We start from the raw sequence: 23,780 nt of genomic DNA on the forward strand, positions 1-23,780 counted from the left end.
CCATCTCACCTCCGGAGTTAATCATAAAGTTATAAAACAATATTAAAAAAAAAGTCTACTGAAGACCAAGTGAGCAAATGCATATCAATCTACCAACACCTTTACACAGACATAGGCATCACCCCTCTTACCTTTGCAGCATGTCTTGCTGTGCTCCCTGAATTTGTATGTAGCTGGCTGGTGCCCCAGCTAGTTAGTCAGTGAGGGGAGTACAAAAATGGCAGTCAATCAGCACCCTTCCCATGGGCTTGCCATTTCCTCCTTGCATTTGCTTTTTTTGAGGGGGACCCCTCTGTCCACTGTGTAGATGAGTGGCACAGCCACACCCCCAAACAGCTGGGTGGTATAGAGAGAAGGTGCCATAATGCCTTGGGTTCAAGTGAGAGGGGGGCCGCTGAGGAGTTGGGAAGTAGAATAAGGTGGGGGTTCCCACTATTTGAGAATTGGCTGCTCCAGAGCAGTTGTCTTCCAGTTTTCTCTGTAGTGACAGCTGAACAAAAGGTAATTTATTCAGCTCACAAAGACCTTGAAAAGCCCCATCATACTGTGGGGCCCAGGGATATCATGTCTGTCTCAGGTATGTCAAAAATGAGGTAGAGGTTGCATTGTTTGCAGTTACCTGATAGTGGAAAGACTACTCGGATCTGAGTGAGGGATTTTGTTTTCCAAACTAAAGATTAGAAGAACAGTTATTGTGTTTTGCCACTTCTAAATGAGAAAAACTGCTGATTTCAGAACTAATATAATGGAGGTTTTGTATCCATATTCCCTCCTGAAAACAATGTATGGAATGTAGCATTTGCCACTAAGTAGGAAACATGTTCTCTTTTGAGAGGACCTGTTATAAATAAAAATGTAGTTAGCTGGCTTCCCTGCAAGGGAAGAACTGTATTAGATGTGAATGGGTGACTTCTCTTACCCTGTACTTTGTATTGGGCTTCTCAGTGCCCCAGTGCTGTTGTTCATCCTGTTTCCTGAAAGGTGATTTTAAAGTGTTTCTAAGTGAAAAATGCTGACATGTAATTCCCACTGGAGCACAATATTGACTGTGTCCTCTATACCATCTCATATTTCCAGGGTAGGATTTGTGGGGCGGACAAAGCAAGTGTTTGAGTATGTATTGAGATGGGGAAGGGATATGCGAGAAGCTTCAGTTCAGTTCATTACATAATACCAATTTTGATAATTTAGCACTTCTGAACAAATAGGCAGATGGAAACACAGTTATTCTTTGAATATATATTTCTTTAAAGATTTGGGAAGAAGCATACACAATTACAATAATTTAATATTGGGGGGAAAGAAACAGAGAAAAGCTGACAGCACAGTCAATGGGCCCTAATACGGCTTACCTCTCTGTGAATGTAATTGCAATTTATAGGCCAGAGTTGTTGAAGTATAAAAATTTAGTTGAAGGGCACATACACATGTTCTCCAGGGATGGTGCTGCAGATAATTATAGCTTGGAGGAAAGCAGAGGTGGATGGATAATACAACCATTTCCCCATACTATATCTGTATTTTAGTCTAGATAATTTAGCACTCACTTTTTTGTTTCATTTCTTTTCCATCAATCCTGAATTTATTTACAGCCTGACAGAAACTATTGAGGGATTGCAAAATCAAGTTGACGAGCTACAGAAACAAGTGGAAGAACTGCAGAGCTTGGACCAGCTGCGTGTCCGCCGAGAAAAAAGAGAAAGGCGTCGAACCATCCACACATTTCCTTGTCTCAAGGAACTGTGCGCAAGTCCCAGGTATTTTAGACAAGGGGAACAGTACTTCATTTTTGTTAAATATTTCTGTTTGGCCCATCAATTAATTTATAGAGGAAGCAGATGACACAGCAGTATATCTTATTTTGTATGGACCTTTACATCTGTCTTTTCCCTTGCCAGCTGTTTGTGCTATAATTGTGGAGATAGTTGGTTCCCAATTTTGTAGCCATTCACAGTGTTCTCAAATCTTTATTTGGTACATCGCAAATCAGTGTGTCATTTTACTGAGTCAACACTTGGGATTTTCTGCACTATTCTGAAAACTCTAGTTTTGTTTTGTTTTTTAAGACTTGTTCAATAATGAATTGAAATCTTTTTTTAATTTGACAAGCTGTTTTAATCCCCAGATTATAAGTGCTCCTGGTAGCAGAAAACTGATGCAAGTAAATATATATATTTAAAAAGTGGGATTAAAAGTGCCAGTGAGAGGTTCTCACTAGAGTTGCACATAGACAATCTCTGTGGCAGCTGAGCTTCGATTTCAGATAAAGTAAACCTGAAGTTCATTTCCTAATACTGATCTGCAAATTTACAGGAAGAAAAAATAAAGCAGAACATTGAATCAACTAATTCTGGCATTCAGATGAGTTCTGTTTTCTTCTCCCTACATTACAATCCAGTATATAGCACAAACAAAGACCTGGATGGCTTTCTTTTAGCTGGGGAAATGTTTTTTATGTGATGATACTGTTTCAAATAAGGATGGCTGTACTGGAAGTAGAATAAAGAATAAAAGTGTTGGAAGGGACATTTAGGCCATCGAATCCATCCTTCTGCTCAGTCAAGAATCCAAATAAACAGTAATGACTGTCCAGCCTCTACTTGAATACATCTAGTGAAGGGGAGCTCACCATTTCTCTTGGCAATTTCTTCCATTGTTGAACTGCTCTTACCATTAGGTAGGTTTTTTTCACATTCAGTTGGATTCTGTCTTTCTATAATCTAAAACTTCTGTGTCTTGTACTCTGGAATGATAGAGAACAAGCTTTGGCCTACTTCTGTATAACATCCCCTTGAGTGCTTGCAAAGAACTATCATATCCCTCTCAATTATCCTTCTCAAATCTCAACATATCTAGTTCCTTCCCCCTCTTCTCACAAGTCACGCTTCACAGACCACTGATTATCCACATTATCTTTCTCTATGCCTGTTCCAGGATCTCTGAATCTTAAAATGTGGTGCCTAGAACTGAACACAGTACTGCAGGAAAAGGGGTGGGTTTTGACCAATGCAAAATATATTAGAATTTTATTTCCTGTGATTTGAAATTAATTCTGTGCATTAGAAACAGTCTCTTCTATATAAGAAGTCTCTTCTATATTGTTAATTGGCTCTTAACTATACTATAGCAATTCCTCTCTTTTCTGAGGGCATTTTTAACATTTTTTAAAAGCAATAAAATGTCATATGAACTTTTTGGCTACAGAAGTAAACTCGCTTATTTGGGAAGAAGCCTCGTTAAACTTGGTGGTGTTTACATATGGGGGAATAGATAGATACATAATGCTGATCATCACATATATGGTAGATGTGATGCACAAATCTTTGGGGCTTATTTGGTTTGTTCCCTCTCTGAAACAAACAATTAAGTTGGCATTTGAAGTGAAAGCAAGTACACCTGCCACGTGCAGGGGCAGCAACAAAGAACAGAGGCTTTTAAATTAGTTTATGTAACATCTCCCTAATTTACACAAATAGAAGAGACTGTTTTGAAAGAGACTACACTATGTTCCAGTGATTGTTTCATCTGATGCCAGCGGTACCAAATGAATGGAAACAATCACTTCAAGAAGTTACTCTCCCCAGTGTGAGGGTTTAGAGCATTCCCCACCATTGCCTGAGTACTGAGTATTCCACATGATAGAGCACTGACTCAGGTCCTCTCACACTTGGAAACTCCTCCATCTGGACATAGAATTATAGAATAATAAGAAGACACACATTTCAGTATGCTTTACTTCATCACCATCTGAAGGTCAGAGATCTTATTCATCGTCAACATCAATTGCAATTCGGTCACCTTTGGTGTCCCATCAGGTTCTGGCAGAAGCAATCTGAACAGTCAATGAGCCACTCAGCAAACATAATTTGTAGAGATCTGGCAAACATAATTGCTATTGTTTGTAGTCATAAAATAATTTTAGGCGAAATCTGTTAAGTATCCATATAAAAATATTCTTATCATACGTTTGATATGCTTTACCCAAAGCATCTTTAGACTATATATAAGATTATAAAATTTGCATTTGAATTATTATAGATATTGATTTATAACAATTTAGGGGGATTTCATTGCCCTCTTTCACTCAAGAATTCTAGATATGAATGAGACATGGGGAGTCTGGTATTGCTCACCCCTTTCCTACCCACAAGCTGTTTTAATTAATGACTGTGCCACAGGCTGTTTATTAGGAGTCAGGGAAGAATATATGCTGAACGAGTTAAGCCAGAGATGATTTTCTCAGTACTTGTTTTATAACCATCCTCCCACTAACTCTGGACAGCTTCAAAAGCACCTGAAGACAAAATTTCAGAGATGAGTTCACCAGTCCCCATGGTTATACATATTTCTTTTGTGTCTCTCCATTGTCTATTGTCAAATCAGTGTAGCAGGTTTTTTGGGGTTTGGACAGCACACCAGAAAATCAGAACAAGGTTCAAGGAGCATTGCCAGAATTGCTGTGTTAGATCTGTGTGTTTAATGTAAATGGTGCAGTTAAATATTGCACAGTGTCCACAACACACAAGGGACATAGTGTCCTTTTGGTTATTATTGATGATTGAAATAATTGTTCTTCAAATTCCTTTTGAAAATCCACATTTTCTATTTACTCTATGGCTTAGTCTCTATCCATTTCCTTATGGAACTAAGCTTAAGTCATTCCTTCCTACTTAACTCCTTTCTCCTTGTCTTTTTCAACAATGTTGAAATGTATACTCTAAAGTGAACATCATCATTTATAGAGATGGCACTATATAAAGGAAAAGCAAGTTCACATCTATGTATATACTCCTGTAACCTGTTACAAAGGGTAGTATATTAATTTCCTTTAGGAATTAAGTAAAACATTACCTGGTATTAATTGAATCCTGGTTCAAAATTAAAACTCAGTGCTTCCATGCATTGGGTTCTCAGTCAAAAGGCATAGTGCACTATTCTGTCTTCTGCTCATTAAAAACGCTACCAGAATTATTGAGGAAAAAGAGGGCAAAGCTATAGATGGAGGATGATCTCAATGGTATAATACTGAAGTTGTTGGACTAGGACCAAGGAGACCCACATTCAAGTCCACCTTTAGCCATGGAAACTCCCCAGATCAATTTGGGCCAATCCCTCACTCTCTCTTAAACCTACCTATCCCACCGATGTTGGTTGAGGGGGTAAAATTAAGAGAAATCCTTGTGTAAGCTACCTTGAGCTCCTGCAGAAAAGGCAAATATAAATTTAACAAATAAATAAAATCTGGACTCCTGGTCTGAAATTTCATGAATTGCTCAATAAGAGCCCAAGTGGTATGAATCTTATGGGAAAGATTGAATAAGCAGGTTCTTCTCCCTCTTCTTTTTAGTATGCCAGTGTGGATCAATTTAGTGCTATTATAGTAGCAATGAAATAGTTGCTCTTGTTACTACAGAAGTGCACTGTATTGAGAAGTACAGTGTCTCAATCATTTAAGAGTATAACAGAAGTCTCCTGTTTTAAGACTAGGGACTCTAGGCAGCCCACTGGAAGAAAGGTGTAATTTTGTAGAGCCAGTTGTGTAGCCTTTCGCTCTCCTGTGCAAGTTAAAACTGGTGTCTGAATAGGACAGACATAAGATTTTATACATCAGCAGCTGTCAGGGCTCATTCAGATGGCTTCAGAAAGCATATTAACTCCCATACCCTTCCCCCCCCAAAAAACAGGCTGGCGGACTGAGTGACCACTTCATTTCCTCAGAATATTGGCTTTGTTGGTCCCCTAATTTCTGTTTCCCCCAGTTAAGCTTGATTTGTAATTGAGCAGGGGGGATTAGGAACAGTTTATAGCACAGATGCACATTGTATTTCTTTAGGTCAAATGGTTCATCTACATGCTGTCAATTTTCCCTTCACATCCCCTATATAGAACAGTACTTGACTTCCAGCACCCATTTAGGGACATTTCAGTATAGGAAAGAAACAGCCTCTGTATATGGATTTACTTTTTGAATCTGAAATATATGATAATCAAAATTTTGAGTGTTGGTGAGATTACATATTTGAATTTCCCTTGTGAAAAATGTATAACTACATATAGAAAAGAAGCAGTTCAGGTTTGCGGGTAGGTACCTCTTCCAGTGAGGTATGAAATGTGCCTGTCCTTAAGCCCAACAAAATTATCTTATGTGGCTATCCAGAAGTATCCCACCCACCCATTTCACTAGAATGATAACGCTACCTACGCATGGAATCCTGTGTTAATTTGCTAACCATATTATCTTTTTTATATTAGATATGAGGATGCATTCCAGATCCACAGCTCTTCAGTGGAGTTCAGCCAGATGCCTTTGGAACGAGAGAATGAACGACTGCAAGCGATGGTAAATTCTCTCCGGTCCCAAGTTAATCAGGAGAAGCAACGAAAGGAGAGGGTAGAGAGAGAGTACACATCAGTCATCCAGGAGTACTCTGATCTTGAGCAGCGAGTGTGTGAGATGGAAAGCTGCAAACTGCGCATTAAAGAATTGGAAACTGAATTATTGGAACTCCAGCAGATGAAGCAAGTCAAGAAGTATCTCCTCAGTAGAGAGGACAACCTGTCAGAAGCACTTCTGGAGCCATTAAACAATGCCCCTGAAGCTGACTACATTGACCTTTCTGAGGAAGATGGAGGGAAAAACCATGAAACCTCCATGGCAGCTTCTCCAAACCATCCTGTCCGGAAAAGCTGTAGCGACACAGCCCTCAATGCCATTGTAACCAAGGATGCTGTGAGCCGCCATGAAGGCAACTATACACTCCATGCCAACAATGTACGTAAGAGGGGAATGTCAATCCTGAGGGAGGTGGATGAGCAATACCACGCCCTGCTGGAAAAGTATGAGGAGCTTCTCAGCAAGTGCCGTCAACATAAGGACAGTGTACGCCATGCTGGTGTCCAAACCTCTCGCCCCATCTCCCGTGACAGCTCCTTTAGAGACTTCCGAGGGGAAGGTTATGAGCTGGAAGAGCTCAAAACAATGGAGAAGAGCCTTAGCAAACATGTGGAAGCTGTAGACAAGAGGCTAGAGCAGAGTCAGCCAGAATATAAAGCTCTGTTTAAGGAGATCTTCTCTCGAATCCAGAAGACAAAAGCAGACATCAATGCCACCAAGGTGAAAAAGAAGACCAGCAAGTGAATCTTCCCTCTTTGCCTGCACCTTCAGCCTCATACTCTTCTTTTTAGCCCCAGGAAAAATTGCTTGGCCTCCTGCCTTTGTGCTCTGGAAGCTTCTTACATTGATAGCTTGCACAGAAAGGGAGCCTGTTGGAGTGCTTCAAAAGCAGCAAGAACCCAAGTCACATTCTTTAAGTTGGTACTCCAAGCTGTCTGGTCCTCTGAATCTGCTGCAAAAGCTATATGTTGTACTTGGCATCTAAGATTTTATGAAGATTTTTTCACATCATGCAGCAACCAGAATGCCTAAACAGGAAATCAGGCCAACTAACCACAGCTTCACCTGTTGCCACAGCCACCGTTCACTTTTCTGCATGGAACATAGGATCAGGCTTAGATTCCTTACTATGACCTGGAGTGTCTAAAATATAATTTAAAAAAAATTAGTTTCCAAAAGCAACTCCTGAACATGCAACCTTTCTCCTTTACTGTATTTCCATTTTATTTCTTTCCATGAAGAACTCATATAGCACATCAGTGAGACTTTTAAATGGACAGCTCCTTTCTCTGAAGGGGAATATGTTCTTCCTGTTTAAGCCATTATTTTATTGGTCAAATTTTTCAATATTTACAATGCAAGTTCATTGCAACTGGAAAAACTTGAAGAGAAATGTCAGATTGATTACTGTAATGTCTTCATCAGGCATACTTAATTGTTCTGATCATCCAACATGTAGAACAAAGAAAGCATAGGATGTATATTTCCTCCAGTATTTATTTCAGTAAGTTGTCATCACTCATTCTGGGATTTTCCAGAAGCCAAACAAATAAGTGCTATTACTGACTTGGAGAGAGAGCTCCATCTTTAGTTAGGTGTTGGTTTTCCAAGCCTTGTTGCTCAAATGGTTACCCTTATTGTCTTCTCTGGCCTGCTCCTAAGATATAATTTGCATGCCTTGCAAAACCTGAACAGGAGTGACTCACGCATCACATATTTATACACAAAGCTTTCTCTCTCCAGTCTCAGGAATCATCACTATCCATTTCATTGAAATTAAATATTGGGCTATTTTAGATACATCATAATAAACAATAGGAACCCCTGCACATATGTTGCTTACCAGTATTATATTTCATTAATGTTTAGGGCACACATACATAAGATTATTGACTTAGCAAGCAGTATTATACTTGAAGAAATGTTGGATCCTTTTGGATATATCTGAATAAAATCCAAAGTCTTTGTTGTTTCTTTGGAATTACAATAACATAAAATGAGATTTCAATCTATTATGTTCAGCATATTACCTTCTTGTTCTTTCATCTTTAAATGCTGTTGTGGGATTTTTCTTATCATGATCCTCAGACCATATTCTTTACAGTGATCAACATTACCAAGTTTCATCAAGGAGTTGGAGGCTCACAGATCTTTCTAATCATTATATCTGCCTCTTGTTATGCTTCTGCATTTCATCATGTCTAGTTTTTATATCCAATTTCATGATCACAATAAATAGAAGTTAAAGAAGGTGATTGTGTGGGAAGTCAACTGTGAAGTCAAAGAGAGTGAGCATCTTCATTCCTGTGTCACCAGATTGTCATTTCATTACGCATTTGCAATATTCTTGCCGTGGAAAACTTTCTGAGTCCTTGTGCTTAGCCAAGTGAGGTCACTTTTGAAATATGTGGAAGTACTTTTGAGTTAGCCTGTCCAGGGGCTGTTCTTTTGAATTGGTTCTTCCTTTACTAAATGCCCAAACCTCTTCTGTACCCTGGATGTGGTCCAAACATGAGCCATACCCATGACTGTGGCTACCACTCTGGTAACCATATAGCAAACCTTCATGCCTTATGGTAAAAAATCAGTAATCTGTAAAAATAACAAAGGAGGTTGGTTCTCTCAAAACATTTATGTTGATCTGTCTGTTGCCATCATAGCTGTGGCATTTTGTTTAATTTTACTACCTTTTTACTAAGGGACTTCTGAATTGATATTTGTTCTAAAAAGTAATCTCTTCGTCGCATCAGTATTTTGGGTGGGAAGGGGCCATTGCAATCTTGGTTTTGAAAACTGTTAATGTGCAAACCAGCGTCTGTTTGTGTAGCATACTTAAAATTAATATATTTGAAAATGCTTTATTCTCTTCTTAAATAAAAAAGATATACCAGTACTATGAATGTTGAAATTTTCTGTACATATTTGTTAATATTTCAGAAATAGGCTTGCTGCCTTTGAACTTGTACCATGATTTAGACCATGAAAATGCTTTAGGTATAAAATAAAGTGGAGGAAACACAGCAGAAAACAGTACTCCTGCTGTTTTCATAGATATTTCCTCCAGCTGTAGGACAACAAAAAAAAGCACCCTCTATGATTGTAGACATTCTGAATGCTTCAGAGGTTTGAAATACTTATTTTTAATCTCTTTTCAAATATCAGTTCTGATTTATTTTAAAGCGGCTCAGTAATTATTCACGTAAGCAGCAAAATACCCACACAGTTTAACAAAGGAACAGCTGCAGCATAGCGTCAGATCAGCAAAATATTGATAGTAGTATCATGTCTTTGACCAAAAAGAATACTGACACCAGTGAAACTACTGAATGAAATACACACACACAAACACACACGTGAACTATATTTTCTGCTTCTATTTATTTATTTATTTATTTATTGAATTTGTCACCGCCCATCTTGTTAAACGACACTGGATGGTTTACGAAGCAATTAAAATCAATTAAAATTACAAAATTGCAATAATAAAAAATAAAAAGATCCAAAATAATTGGCAATCACTCAGGGAGCATTATTGAGGCGTTAGCCATCCCCAGGATTGGGTAAGATTCCTGTCACCCCACGCAAGCTGGCAGAGCCAGGTCTTCAATTTTTTCCAGAAGGCCGGGAGGGTGGGGGCCTGCCGCACCTCTGGGGGAGAATGTTCCAAAGGGTGGGAGCAACAGCAGAGAAGGCTCTCCTCCTGGACCCTGCCAGTCGACATTCTCTCGCTGATGGGACCCACAACATGCCCTCTGCCTGACCAGGTGGGACGGGTTGATGTGATGCGGGTAAGACGGTCCCTCAGGTAACCTGGACCCATGCCATGTAGGACTTTAAAGGTAATAACCAACACTTTGAGTTGGACCCAGAAGCAGACTGGGACCCAATGGAGCTCGCGTAGTAAAGGTGTTATATGCGCCGTTCTTGGGGCACTCAAAATTATCCACGCGGCCGCATTTTGGACCGGCTGTAGCTTCCGGATACTCTTCAAATGTAGCCCCATGTAGAGCGCATTGCATAGTCTAGCCGAGAGATGACCAGGGCATGAGTGACTGACAGGAGAGCCTCCTGATACAGGAAAGGGTGTAACTGGTGTATCACATGAAGGTGGGCAAAGGCTCTCCTGGCCACAACTGCCATCTGCTCCTTGAGCAGGAGTCATGAGTCGAGGAGGACCCCCAGATTACTCACTGGGTCCGTCCAGGGCAATGCAACCCTGTCCAAAACCAAAGATGGTAAATCCTTGGATACAGAGGGGCCTCCAATCCATAGCCACTCCATCTTGCCAGGGTTCAGCTGAAGCCTGTTGCACCCCATCCAGACCCCCACAGCCTTCAGGCACTACAAAAGGGTGGTCACGGCATCACTCACCTCACCCAGGATGAAGATGTATAACTGGGTATCATCAGCATATTGATGATACCTCATCCCATGGTGACAGGTGATCTCACCCAGTGGTTTCATGTATATGTTAAAAAGGAGCAGAGAGAGTACTGAACCCTGGGACACCCCACAGAGAAGGGGCTGCAAGCTGGACCTCTCGCCCCCAATCAACACTGATTGGGATCGACCTTGGAGGAAGGAAGAGAACCAATGCAAAACTGTGCCTCCCACTCCCAATTCCCCAAGTAAACCCAAAAGGATACCATGGTCAATGGTATTGAAAGCCACTGAGAGGTCAAGAAGAATAAGGATGGATGCATTTCCCCCATCCCGCTCCCGCCAGAGATCATCCATGAGTGTGACCAATGCTGTTTCCTCCCATATCCAGGCCTGAAACCTGACTGAAAAGGGTCCAGATAATCTGTTTCCTCCAGGATCCTCTGGAGCTGCAGTACCACCACCTTCTCAACCATCTTCCCTAAAAAGGGGAGATGGAAGACCGGATGAAAATTGTCCAGTATGGTGGGATCCAGTGATGGCTTCTTGAGGAGAGAGTGCACCAGCACCTCCTTAAAGGCAGCTGAAAACACCCCTTCCCTCAAGGATGAATTCACCATTGGCTGGACCCACCCATATGTCACTTCCCAGGAAGCTTTAACTTTAAATATGATGTTTGTCAGTCTGGAATCACTCTATGTGGTTGTTTGATATTCAGTTTATTAATCCTGAACCAAGTTTCTCCTGAAAGACACAAGCAGAGTCAATAACATTATGCTAGATCTCTCACTTGCTTTACAGATGTAACTTGTTCCCAAATTACAGTGAGACACCCTAAGCTGCCCATATAGGCTACTGAAACAGAATTACTCTGATATGTTGTTGATTCTTTTTGGACTACTGTACCGATAACCACATTCAAACAGACTTAATAAACACAAAGCACTGGAAACTTGGTTGGGTTTTTGTATCTCCCTTTAATGGATATACTTTTATTTTACAAAAGGAAAACTTAAAAAGAAAAAGGAATTGTAAGTTATAAATGCCTTCAATTAGTTCAGAAATGAATCTTAATAATAAAACTATTTTCTAATTTAACTGTACTTTCCAGAAGCTTTTTATCTACACTACATTCTTTAAAGTCCCATTTCACTCTATCCTCATATATTTGTTTATTGCTAACTTTTGTATTTGTTTCTTAATCTATGTATATCTCTAATGTCACTCTCTATAGAGCTATACTCCTTTTTCTCGAGTTCAATCTTTTTTTAGTTTCTGTTTCTATTTCTGTTCTGTCAAAATCTTGACTTTTTCTTCATCTTTTCTGCTTGTTTGTATTGGCCGAGCTTCTTAGTTCTTCTCCTCTTCTGAATCTTTGCTCCCTCTGAGGGAAACGGCTAGAAGAACTTTTACGCCAGTTCCAAGGGAAGGAAAAAAATGCCCCTCTCTCCGCAGTTTTCTCAGCTGCTGCCTCTTCCAGTTGCCTTTTCTCATCATGGCTGTCTATCTTTTAGTTTGCCTCTTTATTTGACTCCTGGGCTTTGGCTCTTTATTCAGCCTCTTCTTCACAAGGCCTGTGGTGGCAGAGCTCCCAGGCAGCCATCTTGCCTCCCTTCCTCTTGTGCAGCGGAAGCCGGTGCAGTGATATTTATAGAGCAGTGATATTATGTGAATGTAAAGAGAAATGTCCCAAACTGTCCGCACCACTTCATTCTTGACCAGCTGCAGCTTCCAAGTGCTCTTCAAGTGCAGCCCCACATAGAGGGCATTGCAATAATCTAAACAGGAGGTGACTAGGACATCAGTCTTATGTAATGCTAGTTTAGCCATACCATATCTAGGTTGGACAGCAATGAAGAGTTACAGGAAACTCAGCTCTTTTGCTGCCATATAATAGTTCCCAGGAGTTTTGCAGCGAACATACGGTATGCTTGATTGTCATGAAATGTAAAGGCCACGAGAGAATGTTGAGTTGTAGCCTTTTTCCCCCCAAACTGCTACAGAGATAGATATTATTAAAAACAAGATATCCTATATTAATTAGTCAAGTACGGTCCATGAAGTCCCTTCTAATAGAAGTTCCAAGCAATCCTAGCTACTGATGCACTAAAACATAGTGGTTTACAGCAAACTGGCTTTACAGCAAAGGATTGACTTTAAGTTTTAAAAGTTTGATTTTTGTTCTGTTACTGCATACCTAATAGTTTATTAAAATAATCAGATTTCATTTGTACAAGAATGTATCTATGTTCTGAATTTGCTATCTATTATCTATTTATAAGAACTTTCTTATAAAAAAAATCTATTATGCAGAAATGAAAACTATTTTTAAAAGGAAATTTGAAATAATTCCTAAAAGAGTTAAATTTTCTTTTAAAACACAAATATTCATTTCTCCATAATGGAAGTATTTTATAAGAAAGTTCTTATAAATAGATGCTATGGTTTTTCAGCCAACTCTGTGAAACACAAATATAATAAATTAGAAGTGTACCCTGGCTCGTTAATTAATGGTATTTTTATGTTCAGTGGGGCTTGCTCCCTTGTAAATCTTTTTGGGATTGTAACCTTAATCCCTGGCATCTGAAATCCGATCTATATTCAGTCTCTTATGTTAATGTAATTTGCAGCTCAGTCCTCTGCGGTTTTACTAAGAATTACGCTTACGCGTAAACATTATTAGGAATTTAAAAGCACAAAAATGTAGTCCCCTTCTTAATCATTTCTACCAGGGCCGAGCATCTTATGGTTCTGAGCGAAAACAGTGTAATACTTAAATATATATAAGCAAATAAGTAATATTGATACATATGTAAGCAAAACTCGTCGTGTTTTCGTTGGTCAGAACATTCCTACCGGCGGAACAATATTTTCGCGGAACGCCGGTGGCAGGAAGCCGATTTCAGCCGGACTCGTTACAGAAGTGATCGGCACATCTCAAGATGGTGGTGCACGTGCTGTGTTGCTTGAGGCGAATGCCGGTTCAGCGGCTGCTCTTCTGGGAGACATCTAGGAAAATTCTGCTTCGAGGTTTGGCTTCTGGTCGTCCGGCCTTCGGTTCTGAATTCCGAAGTGAATACAGTTTGGACAGACTCTATCCGCCGCAGGAAAAGGAAGCGGACACCGGAAAGGTTGGGAGTCGAAGGTCTGAAGGGAGATGTTGTTGGGGAAAGATCATAGAGGATATAAGGAACAGAAGGACAGGTGCCATGAAATCTCGGGGGTAATATATTTGGTCAGCTCACTTTCCAATGTCAGGAGGGGAAAAAGATAATGTAAGATCGCCTAAGATTCCATCAGCTTCCATAAATCAGCCGTTACCGTTGCTGTCCACCTAGGTGACAGCATCTCCTGCCCAAAAAGCTGACTGGAAATCCTAGAGCAGCAGCCTAGACTGTGGAGTCAAAAGAAAATTATGGCAAAGCATTTAATATTGTTGTCAACAAAAACAAAAAAACCCAATGAAGATGTCCAATAGCATCTGCTGCAAACCATGATGATGTTCAAATAACACATGTGCAATGTAGTCTTCATGCATATGCTGCCATGATATACTTACCTCTCAGCATCTCATGCAAGCATGTAAGTTAACTCACTTGTATAGTGGTGTCATGCATGTTAATCATTTTACCCTCTTTGTACCCCCTCACCTTATACAGGCAAGGCCTATGAAGTCACCAGGTATTAAGCTTGGCTTAAAGAACAGTTTACCTTTACATTTTACACTCTTCCAAAGTTAGCAGTAAACTTGAAGCCTGACTGCTACCTTGTTGAAACATTTCAAAGCATATTACATTTACATTTGTTTCCTGTCAATATTTTTCTATTAAGAATCCTCTAAGACAATGTCCAACAAAATAAAATAATGGAAATATAAAAACCAGCACCAAATTATCTCAAGAACAACAAAAATAACATACAAAAATTAAACAGTAAAAGTAATTTAAATTAAAAAGTTATATCTTAACAATTTTTCTAAAAACTTAGATCCTAGGACTGAATAAATTTGAAGGGACTGTACCACATAGTTTAGGAGTAATGTGATAAATGGCCCTTTCTCTTAGTTCCGGCTGGTGAGTTTCTGCAAATGTAGTGCCCTCGTGCATTTTTTAAATAAATGCTTTTACAACTGATAGCAGCTCTGTTCAGTTGAGCAATGGATTTGTGCTGGAAGAGGTTTGAGGGATCACTCCAAATGGACCAATCTTTGCTGGAGATAAAAAGGTATTTATATGGTGTTTATTGGCTGAAAATCCATACCATCTTCTTCTGCACAACTGTTGTGCATTATTAATCATGGGCTATGCAGATAGCATAAAATAGCCGATTTTTTTATCAGAGTCCTCCACAATCAGAACATAAGAGTTGATAATATTGAAGACTGTAAATACTGCATTTTTAACTTGTCAAACTCACAGTGTGAGGACAGCGGCATTGCACAGCACAATTATTGTGTGCTATTCTTTAAACTCTATCTAGCCTTCTGCAGAGCATTATGTACAGTACCCTGCTTTGAATTGTATAAAATAAAGCTGAAATATAAAGATGATGATGATGATGATGATGCTTTCTTAACTTATTCTTCCCTAGCCACAGCAATTTCCATAATGGTCTGTACTTTTACATTTGAATTAGTTTGAATGTGTTGAAATGATATAAAAATGTAGCAGTTTCACACAAAATAAAACCCAATTTAGAAAGAGCATAAATTTATCTCTTTGTTGCTATTATATAGTTAGGGGAGGCCAAGCTAGTGTTGGATAATACCTACAGTACGTTCAATGAATTTTTTTCTCCAGTGATTCAGATTGGTAACTCACTTCCATCCTAGGGGCATTTCAATGAACAATGCTATATCTGGATTAGGAACAAGCAGATCTAGTGACAATACCCATGGTGATTTCCAGCAAGGAATTCTGATTCCCGGAGTTACAGAACATGAAAAACATTTTTTCTATTCTAAATTAAGATGCTATTTTTTTCTACACCATATAATTTAAAATGAAAAAAGCTTAAAAGGAAACTAGACTAGATTTGTATTTGTGTAAATTATTTATATGTGAGTTTCATTGCTGATGCTGAAAATAAATAATATGCACGAGCTTAAGAATTTATCAGTATTGAAACACTGTTTTGCATCTGAGGGACATCAGAATAATAATGAAAAATGAAGCAGATTTTGCAGGTCTACAGTCTGTCTCTTTATTTAGAATTAGTGGCTGTGGAAGGCCAATGTTAAAAGATGTTTATTTAAAGATGCCTTTATGATAGTTCTTTTTAAGATTGAGTTTTGATAACATAGTGTCTTGCCCCTTTTTAGTGAACTGTCAATGCTGTGAGAATTATTGCTATAATTCATTGTTCCTGGTTATTTGAACATTTACCAGAATCTGATGATTAACTTCTGATTCACCACCTAAAATAATCTAGAACAGTTTTTCATTATCTGGTGTCTCCAGATGTGTTCATTCTCTGCTAATATGGTCAGTGGCTGTGATAGGTGACAGTCTTATTCATTTCTGGTTTTTTGTCTGTCAGATGTGGTGGTAAAGGTATGGGACCAAGAGTCTTGGACATCCAGGTTTTAGACTTCTCTCAGCCACAGAAGCTCCCTTGGTGACTTTGGACCAGTCACTCTCTCAGCCCAATCTACCTCACAGGACTGTTGTGGGGAAAAAAATAGAATGAGGGAGGGCTATATGTGTATATACTGCCTTGACTCCTGAATGAAAGACAGAATAAATCTAATAAATAATAGATATTCAGTCTTTCCTCCAGGTATGTAGGATACTGTAGCCAACACTAACGTCTTCTTTTATTCTTACAACAGCGTCCTTGTAAGATAGATTGAGCAGAAGTGGCTCAAGGTGGACCTGAACTTGGGTATTCATGGTCCTGGTCTAACATCTTAAACAATCTACTCCACTGGCTCTTATATTATTTACAGTCCAACATATTTGAAAGTACCTGACTGGTAACAGTATACCTAGATAGTAATGTTATCATGAATGCATTACTCTGAAACTTGGTGAAAGGAGTAAACATGGTAAATAAAAAATGGGAGAAATGAAATAATATGGATAGCTTAGAACTCTGGTGCTTGTATGTATACTAAACAGATTCTGCATATAGTCTTATTTAAAAATGGATTGCTTGTTTCTTACTTTTCTGTTAATAGGGTAAATTTATTACAAAGTGTTTGCAACAGTAATAAGTTGCAGTGCTCAATCATATGCATCTCTTTGTTACAGGATTCAGCAAGCCGGACAATTCCAGAGATTCCTGTGGGTGAGTCTAGAACATAAACAAAATGACTTGTCTTTTCCAAAGAGATTTCCTTATGTGTTTTATCTATTTTATCTGTTTCATGGCTAAGTGCAAACTTGATCCCAAACAGGAACCAAATACTATTGAATCTAATGGGATTTATTTTTTATTTATTTATTAAATTTGTATGCTACCCATCTCCCCCAGTGGGTGACTCTGGACGGCTTTTTGATTAAATAGGCATTGGCATATGCTGAAAGTCAGAATATTTTTAGAAAGGATGGGTCATTGCACAGAAATGTCAAAGAGCAAATTGGCAAACTGATACATTTACAAAATGTCATTTGGATTTGTACAACATACTAAACCATGATATTGTTTATTTGACTTTGATTTATTTTGTTGAGCAAATGCAGCTTAGATTTGTAACGTGTGGTTTATGGCATCCTCCAAAAGTGTGTACTTCTTCAGCCAGCAGAGCTGTTGCTAAGAATTCCAGGAATAGGAGGCCACACCAGCGGGGGAAGACTGGTTTATGGCAAAGTATGCAAATTGTACCAGCCAGTTGTCCTTAGGCAACAAACCAAGGTTAAGCATACAATTTGAGCATGTTATATGAACCAGCCACTGACTTGCAGTGGTTGTAGTTACAAGTAGACTTGTATTTACCAGGAGAATGTTTTCATGAAAGTTAATTTATTATTTAAAGTCATAGGTGTATAGAAAAAAAAGGTAGTTACAAAAGAGCAAGGAATGGTTAAGATTAAAAGAAGCGGAGAAAATGTAGAGCCGTTTTTATGAAAATAAAAAGTTGTTTTAGAAAAGGGCTCAACAGCATGAAGGGAGTTAAGAATAAAAGCTGTACAATTAATGTATCAAAGGGTTGGGGCAGGGTATTGAAGACCAAGGTAACTGTGTTTGACAGGGAAAATAGAATGAATGATTGTAAGTTATACATATATGGTGATAAATTAGAGCAAATAAATAAATGTGTGTACCTTGGCAGAATGTTTACTAAAGTTGGGAAATTGGATAGAAAAAATTAAGACATGCAAATGCCTGTAAAGAGTAGTGGGTAATCTGTGGTCTGTTGAGAAGAATTAATAAAGCAAAAATAGTTATGTATAAGAGCATGCTACTGCCCACTTGTAATATGGAAATGAGAGAAACCTGAAAATAAGCTGAAAGTAACAGGAATGGGTTACTTAAGTGTGTGTGGTAAAACAATACAGTCAAGATTGTATCGAGTGATGAATGAATGTCAGTTGAATGCAAAAGTGAGTAATCAATACAGAAGAAGTATATTGAGATGGTTTGGGTCAGATAGAGAAAATGAGTAAGAATCTAATTGCAAAATAGATACATGAACATGAGCACCACCACAAACACAGTAATGAAAGAAGGACAAAATGTATATCATGACATCATAAGGTTTGTGCCTTTCATACTTGTCTTCTGACATGAGACACACGTTGTCACTTGCCCCAACTTCACGGAGGCCTTTAGTATTGTACTGAAGCGGAGTAAAAGAGAGACGAGAAGTTTAAGGAATAAAAGGTAATGTATGAATTGGTGTATAGGTGTGGTGAAAGAAAGGATGGTTTGCAGGGATAGAGAGAGAGATATTGAATGGCTGGTATAAACTACATTTAGGTAAGACTTTTTTTTTTCTCTTATCTCATGCCAGTTTCTTTTGCACTTTGGTATAATACTGCTTACTCCAAAAGAGGGGGTAAGAGGATAAATAAGTCATAGGAACCATAATCCAGTAATTAGTAAGACTTCTTTAATATTTGCACATTAGAAAAAACAACCCAGCAATATAAAGTACCACCTCAATCTTCTATGTAACAATAATTAAATTTTATATTATTAATACTGCCTTTAAAGACACTGAATCATATTAATAGAAAGAGTTTATACTAAATTTAAGTCTGTTGTCACAACCCTATGTATTCTTACTTGGAAGTAAGTCTTGAAATCACTGGAAGATATTTTTGAAAAAAACGCATAGTGAGCCAGAAGTAGTTTTCTTTTTAAAAAAAAACTAAACCTTAAAACTGAGTGATGGTGAAAAATTTGCCCTTTTGATTTTTATGTCTCCTGTTGAAAATGCAGGTTAGCTTAAAATGTCACCTTTATAAAAAGTCAAGAACAGGAGTGTCTGTCTGATTGTAACAGTTTGGCTAGGCTAACATGGCAAGTTAACAAAAACAGTAACAAAAACATCAGGAAATGGAGAACTATTTGTAATCACCAAAATGTTCCTAAAATGGCTTTATGGGAGATACTGTATTTCAAGAGACCATCTATTCTTAATAGAGTCTTCCAGATGCCAATATGTGTTTCTTCTTCTCTTTTACATATACTTAGAGCATAAATGGATATCTTTTCAATCCTTCTTTTTCATGTTTTTGCTTTTTGGATTTCCAGGTCGTTTGTCTATATCCTATTCCCGGAGTAGTGGGCCAGGAGGCCAGAACGTTAATAAAGGTAAAAGCAAAACAAAACATGAAACCAGAGACGAGTCTGACTATACATATCATTACTTGGGACTTCCCACAATAAGATTAAGGTATATGTTTTGGAGTTGGGCAGCCTAGAAATTTGACAAATAAATAATATCAGGTATCGATGGGCAGCACACATATAGTGGTACCTCGGTTCACGAACTTAATTTGTTCCGCGACTCTGGTCACGAACCGAATTGGTCGTGAACCGAATCAAATTTTCCCATAAGGTTCAATGTAAATACGGTTAATCCGTTCTGACCCCTCCGAATTTGGTCGCCAACCGATTTTTGATCACGTCCCAAATCAAATTTCCCCATAAGGTTCAATGTAATTACGGTTAATCCGTTCTGAACCATATGTTGTTTTTTTTAAACCGCAAAAATATGACACAAAGTACAGCACGAAGAGAGAGAACGCTAACCTTGCTCAACGTGACTTCTGGCGTGGAGGACAGGGAGGCGGGTGGGGAGGCGGATATTGCTTGGAGGGAGAGTCGCCCTCCCTACAGGAAGCCGCGACCACGTGTCATGGGAGGGAAAATGGCCACGGATCCTGTTCGTAACCCGATCCGGCGTTCGCAAACGGAGGCAAAATTTTGCGAACGGAGCTGTTTGTGAACCGAATTGTTCGTGAACAGAAGCGTTCATGAACCGAGGACCACTGTATTAGCAAATTAGAAGGCAAAGGTAGGCCTTTCTAAGCTGCATAGCTCTTTTAATGTATCCTGGGGAGTAGTAATTTATTTCTTCTTATCACACCCAGTGAATTCGAAAGCAGAAGTCCGATTCCATTTGGCATCAGCAGACTGGATCTCAGAAGAAGTGCGACAAAAAATGGCAGTGCTGGTAATTCTCAAAATGTATTTTCCCTTTCTGAGATAGCTTGTAAGTAGCATATACTTAGTTTACCAATTTCCTGCAACACACAAAAAATTTAGACTGTCCAGAGGGCCCACTTAGGCTGTGTAGCAAAATATAAATCCATAAACACAGAACTATTTATGTTAAATTAAATTTGCATTGATCTTAAAAATTGTTTTATCCCATTGTGAAATGTAAATTCTTTTTTTTAAAGCACTGTGACAGATAATATAGTAAAAGCCCAGGAAAAGAAATGGTGTTAGGGACCACAAAAAACAGGAGCCACTTACTAGGTCAGTGGCTGATAATTCTGTTAATTGTGTTCTTTAGCCAAAACTTTATATGTTTGTTCATTTGAAGCATTTTACTTCTCTCTTTAGTTAAAAAAAACCCCTGGATTGTATAAGAATATGAGACTGCCTAGCCTTAGGTTTATAGTCTAAAAGATATTATTTTAAAGGAAAAGAAGTGGGGTGGGAGAAGGAATATATGCAAAATTGTGTTACTTCTTTATTTCCTTTATCTCAAAGAATGAATGCCCTCTTACAACTTAGCAGATAGGTCCCAGTGTCAGAAGAACTGCTTTGAATTGCTTTAAGTAGAAATTGGGGGCAAAATATTTATGAATAAAAAGACCTAATCCCAAATTTTCAAACAAGATGAATTATTTGATGCTAAGACAAAAACATATTATAACTTGTCCACAGATATAGGGAGTGATTGGCTTCACACTTTACCTTAACCCTTAATATGGCTTGTTTGATTTTGGCTTAGTGGGATTATAAAACCATCATTATTGTTTAGCATTAGGTAAATTAGGCCATTATAGTTTGTTCGGTGACTTTAAAAATCCTATTTTGATAATAGAAACAATCCTGTTTTACTTTCCTTGGAGTAGGAAATGATATAAATATGAGAGATTCATAATAAAAATGTTGTTGTTTCCCAGCAAAAGCATAAGATCAATAAATTGGGAGAGCTAATAATCACCTCTGAAGTGAGTCGCTATCAGATGAGGAATTTGGCAGACTGCTTACAAAAGATCAGGGACATGATTGCAGAATCCACTGAGAGACCTCAGGTTGTATCTGAAGAGACTACTGAGATGATCAGAAGCAGGTAAATGCAACACAGAGATAACAGGTCACTCAATTAGAATTCATTTGTAGCACAAGAAGATGGTGCATATATACCAGAATCCTCAGCTGATGCTCCCTTAGGGCAAGATGGAGTCATTTGTAACTAAAACAAGAGCTGCTTCTCCCTCAATATCCAGCATACATCACTAAATCATGTTAGGCAATTTAAGCAAAGACCTGTAGTGTCACTGAGTACCTCCAGTTTAATGCATTATAATAAATAAGACATACTGGTTCTCCATTTTTCTTAATTCCAGTTAGAGAAGCACAGGCAGCATTTGTTTGTTAATTTTGGATGGCACATCATGGATCAGCATGAACACCCTACATTTAAAATGCTGATGAGCCTAAATAGACATTGTTTAAAACCAGAGATTCTGCCAACTACATTCAGATTGTATATATGTGATATTGCCATTTGAACTGGAAGAACCTTCCTCATTGATGCTGGTAAGTTCTCCCCAGATCAAATAAATCCCCTTTGCCTTCCTCTGGTATCATACATACCCCTGTGACTGCTATTTCTGTTTTTTAAAACTGCACATAAAATACAAGTTCTCCCATCTACTGCAGTTTCCTCTATTGTGTTGGTAGAATGAGTTGATCTGTGAGTATACTCCTAAGTGGAATCAGTTCTTTCTGTTGAAATTAACTGGGATTTGTGTGTGCATAGGTTCTCTTTATGTGAATTATGTAGAACTCTGAGATATATTTATCTAATTGTACTTGTATAAAACATGGGGGTGGCTCTTGCTGGGAGCAGGAGAATTACAACTACTTTGGGGCTTTTAGAACTGATAAATCTTGACAACATAGCAATTTGCTGAGGTTTTACAAAATTAACCTATGTAATGAATGAGCAAGCATTTCTCCCCACCATTCACTAACTTTGCTCACTTCAGCTGACTCAAGATTGACAGCTCATTGCCAGACATGGATTCAGCATCTCCATCTAAACTCACATGCTTTCTTATTTTTTAAAGCCCAATTTAATTGTAAATTGTTGTTATATTGTTTTAACTCCCAAGGGGAAGGTGGCTTTTCCCTTATCACATGCCTCAAGTTCCTACTACTTGCAGGAACTTAGACTTACAGATTTTAGTTTTCATTTATCATTCTTGTATATTTCTGTGACTGACCAGTACAGGCTGTGTATATACAGTATGTCTCATACCTCGGGATTTACAAATAGTAGCAGCAAAAGTACTACAAAGCCACTATGCTAGAGGTTTTCTGGGAAAAGAAGGGTAGAGACTTCATCTTTCACCCTATGGACTCAGCCCTGGCCATTACAATCTTATTTTATGAACATCTGGTATAGAAGACTGATAACAATTCAGAATTAGTTTACAAAAACTTACACGTCATTTTCTACATCTGTTTGGGTTTAGGGTGGAGAAGATGAACCGAGAACGCCTCCGACAAAAAAAAATACGATCTTCTCTGAAGCAAAGCAGATATGTGAACTTTGACTAAGCATCTTGGAGACAGAAATAATGCAAGGACATATTCCTTGGACTCTTCTATTTCTTAGATTTGGAAAAGAGAACCTTTTATGTTCTTTATATTAAAATAAAAAAGCTATATCATAAAATTGATCCTTGAAATAGGAATGGATGTTTAATTAAATCTGTAATATTACTAATGGAGGCTGAAGATGCAGCCTTTACTAACCAAGTCATCATTGTAATCTTTCATATGATCAGGTCTGATAAACATTTTTTGCCATTATGTATTCATTTTACATAACAGTTTTAGCATATGATGTTTGTTTTCTTGGTTCCTGTGCATACTCTTCCCCTTGTTCTGGTCGATTCGTCATTTCAGGCTACAAGTATGTTCAAGCATGAAATTTGACACAGAATTTAGTACCATTTGTGAACAATTTCTGTATTAAATATACTCATGTTAAAGAAATGATTCAAAATGTTTAGATAGTAACTGCTGAAATCTCAGGAACCAAAAGGAGTCTCCTGTCTGACTGCACTGTATGTCTGAGAGATTGGCTTGTTGCTATTTCATAGCTTTCTTTTTTTTAATAGTAATTTTATTAAAGATTATAATTACAACATTATAACATTGTAAAAACTAATACAAACTAAAAAAAGATAAAAGAATAAAAAGTAGAAGATGCAGAAAAGAAAAGAAAGAAAAAAAGAAAAAATAGAGAAATGGAAAGGAAAGTAGGAATATAGTAAAGAAAAAGAAAAGAAACATATAAAGAAAT

The 23,780-nt window shown here is 38.1% G+C and overlaps 2 protein-coding genes across 2 annotated transcripts in view; both read left to right on the top strand.

The window, feature by feature from the left end:
* Positions 1 to 9,287, top strand: part of CDR2L (cerebellar degeneration related protein 2 like) — a 36,848-nt gene extending 27,561 nt beyond the window's left edge. The window contains exons 5-6 of the mRNA XM_007428029.4: positions 1,593 to 1,757; positions 6,253 to 9,287. Of these exons, the coding sequence (XP_007428091.1) occupies positions 1,593 to 1,757; positions 6,253 to 7,138 (1,051 nt within the window). The 3' untranslated portion in view covers positions 7,139 to 9,287. The remainder of the gene's footprint in view (positions 1 to 1,592; positions 1,758 to 6,252) is intronic.
* Positions 9,288 to 13,680: 4,393 nt separating this feature from the next.
* MRPL58 (mitochondrial ribosomal protein L58) lies at positions 13,681 to 23,151 on the top strand. The gene is made up of 6 exons (XM_007428030.4): positions 13,681 to 13,905; positions 17,026 to 17,062; positions 19,475 to 19,534; positions 20,317 to 20,399; positions 21,364 to 21,533; positions 22,945 to 23,151. Exons 1-6 carry the CDS (start codon positions 13,717 to 13,719, stop codon positions 23,027 to 23,029), a joined length of 624 nt encoding a protein of 207 aa, XP_007428092.1. The 5' UTR covers positions 13,681 to 13,716; the 3' UTR covers positions 23,030 to 23,151.
* Positions 23,152 to 23,780: the final 629 nt, after the last annotated feature.

The sequence above is a fragment of the Python bivittatus genome, unplaced genomic scaffold (genome assembly GCF_059951505.1).
Source record: "Python bivittatus isolate LINGU-HERP-01145 unplaced genomic scaffold, Pbiv_v1 ctg000080_np1212, whole genome shotgun sequence".
Taxonomy (NCBI): domain Eukaryota; kingdom Metazoa; phylum Chordata; class Lepidosauria; order Squamata; family Pythonidae; genus Python; species Python bivittatus.

Bases quoted from the DNA above. Each gene is read 5' to 3' on its own strand.
- MRPL58 (XM_007428030.4), top strand. From the start codon at position 13,717: ATGGTGGTGCACGTGCTGTGTTGCTTGAGGCGAATGCCGGTTCAGCGG. The intron at 17,063-19,474 runs GTGAGTCTAGAA...TTGGATTTCCAG, and splicing joins AATTCCAGAGATTCCTGTGG to GTCGTTTGTCTATATCCTAT. The intron at 19,535-20,316 runs GTAAAAGCAAAA...TATCACACCCAG, and splicing joins AGGCCAGAACGTTAATAAAG to TGAATTCGAAAGCAGAAGTC.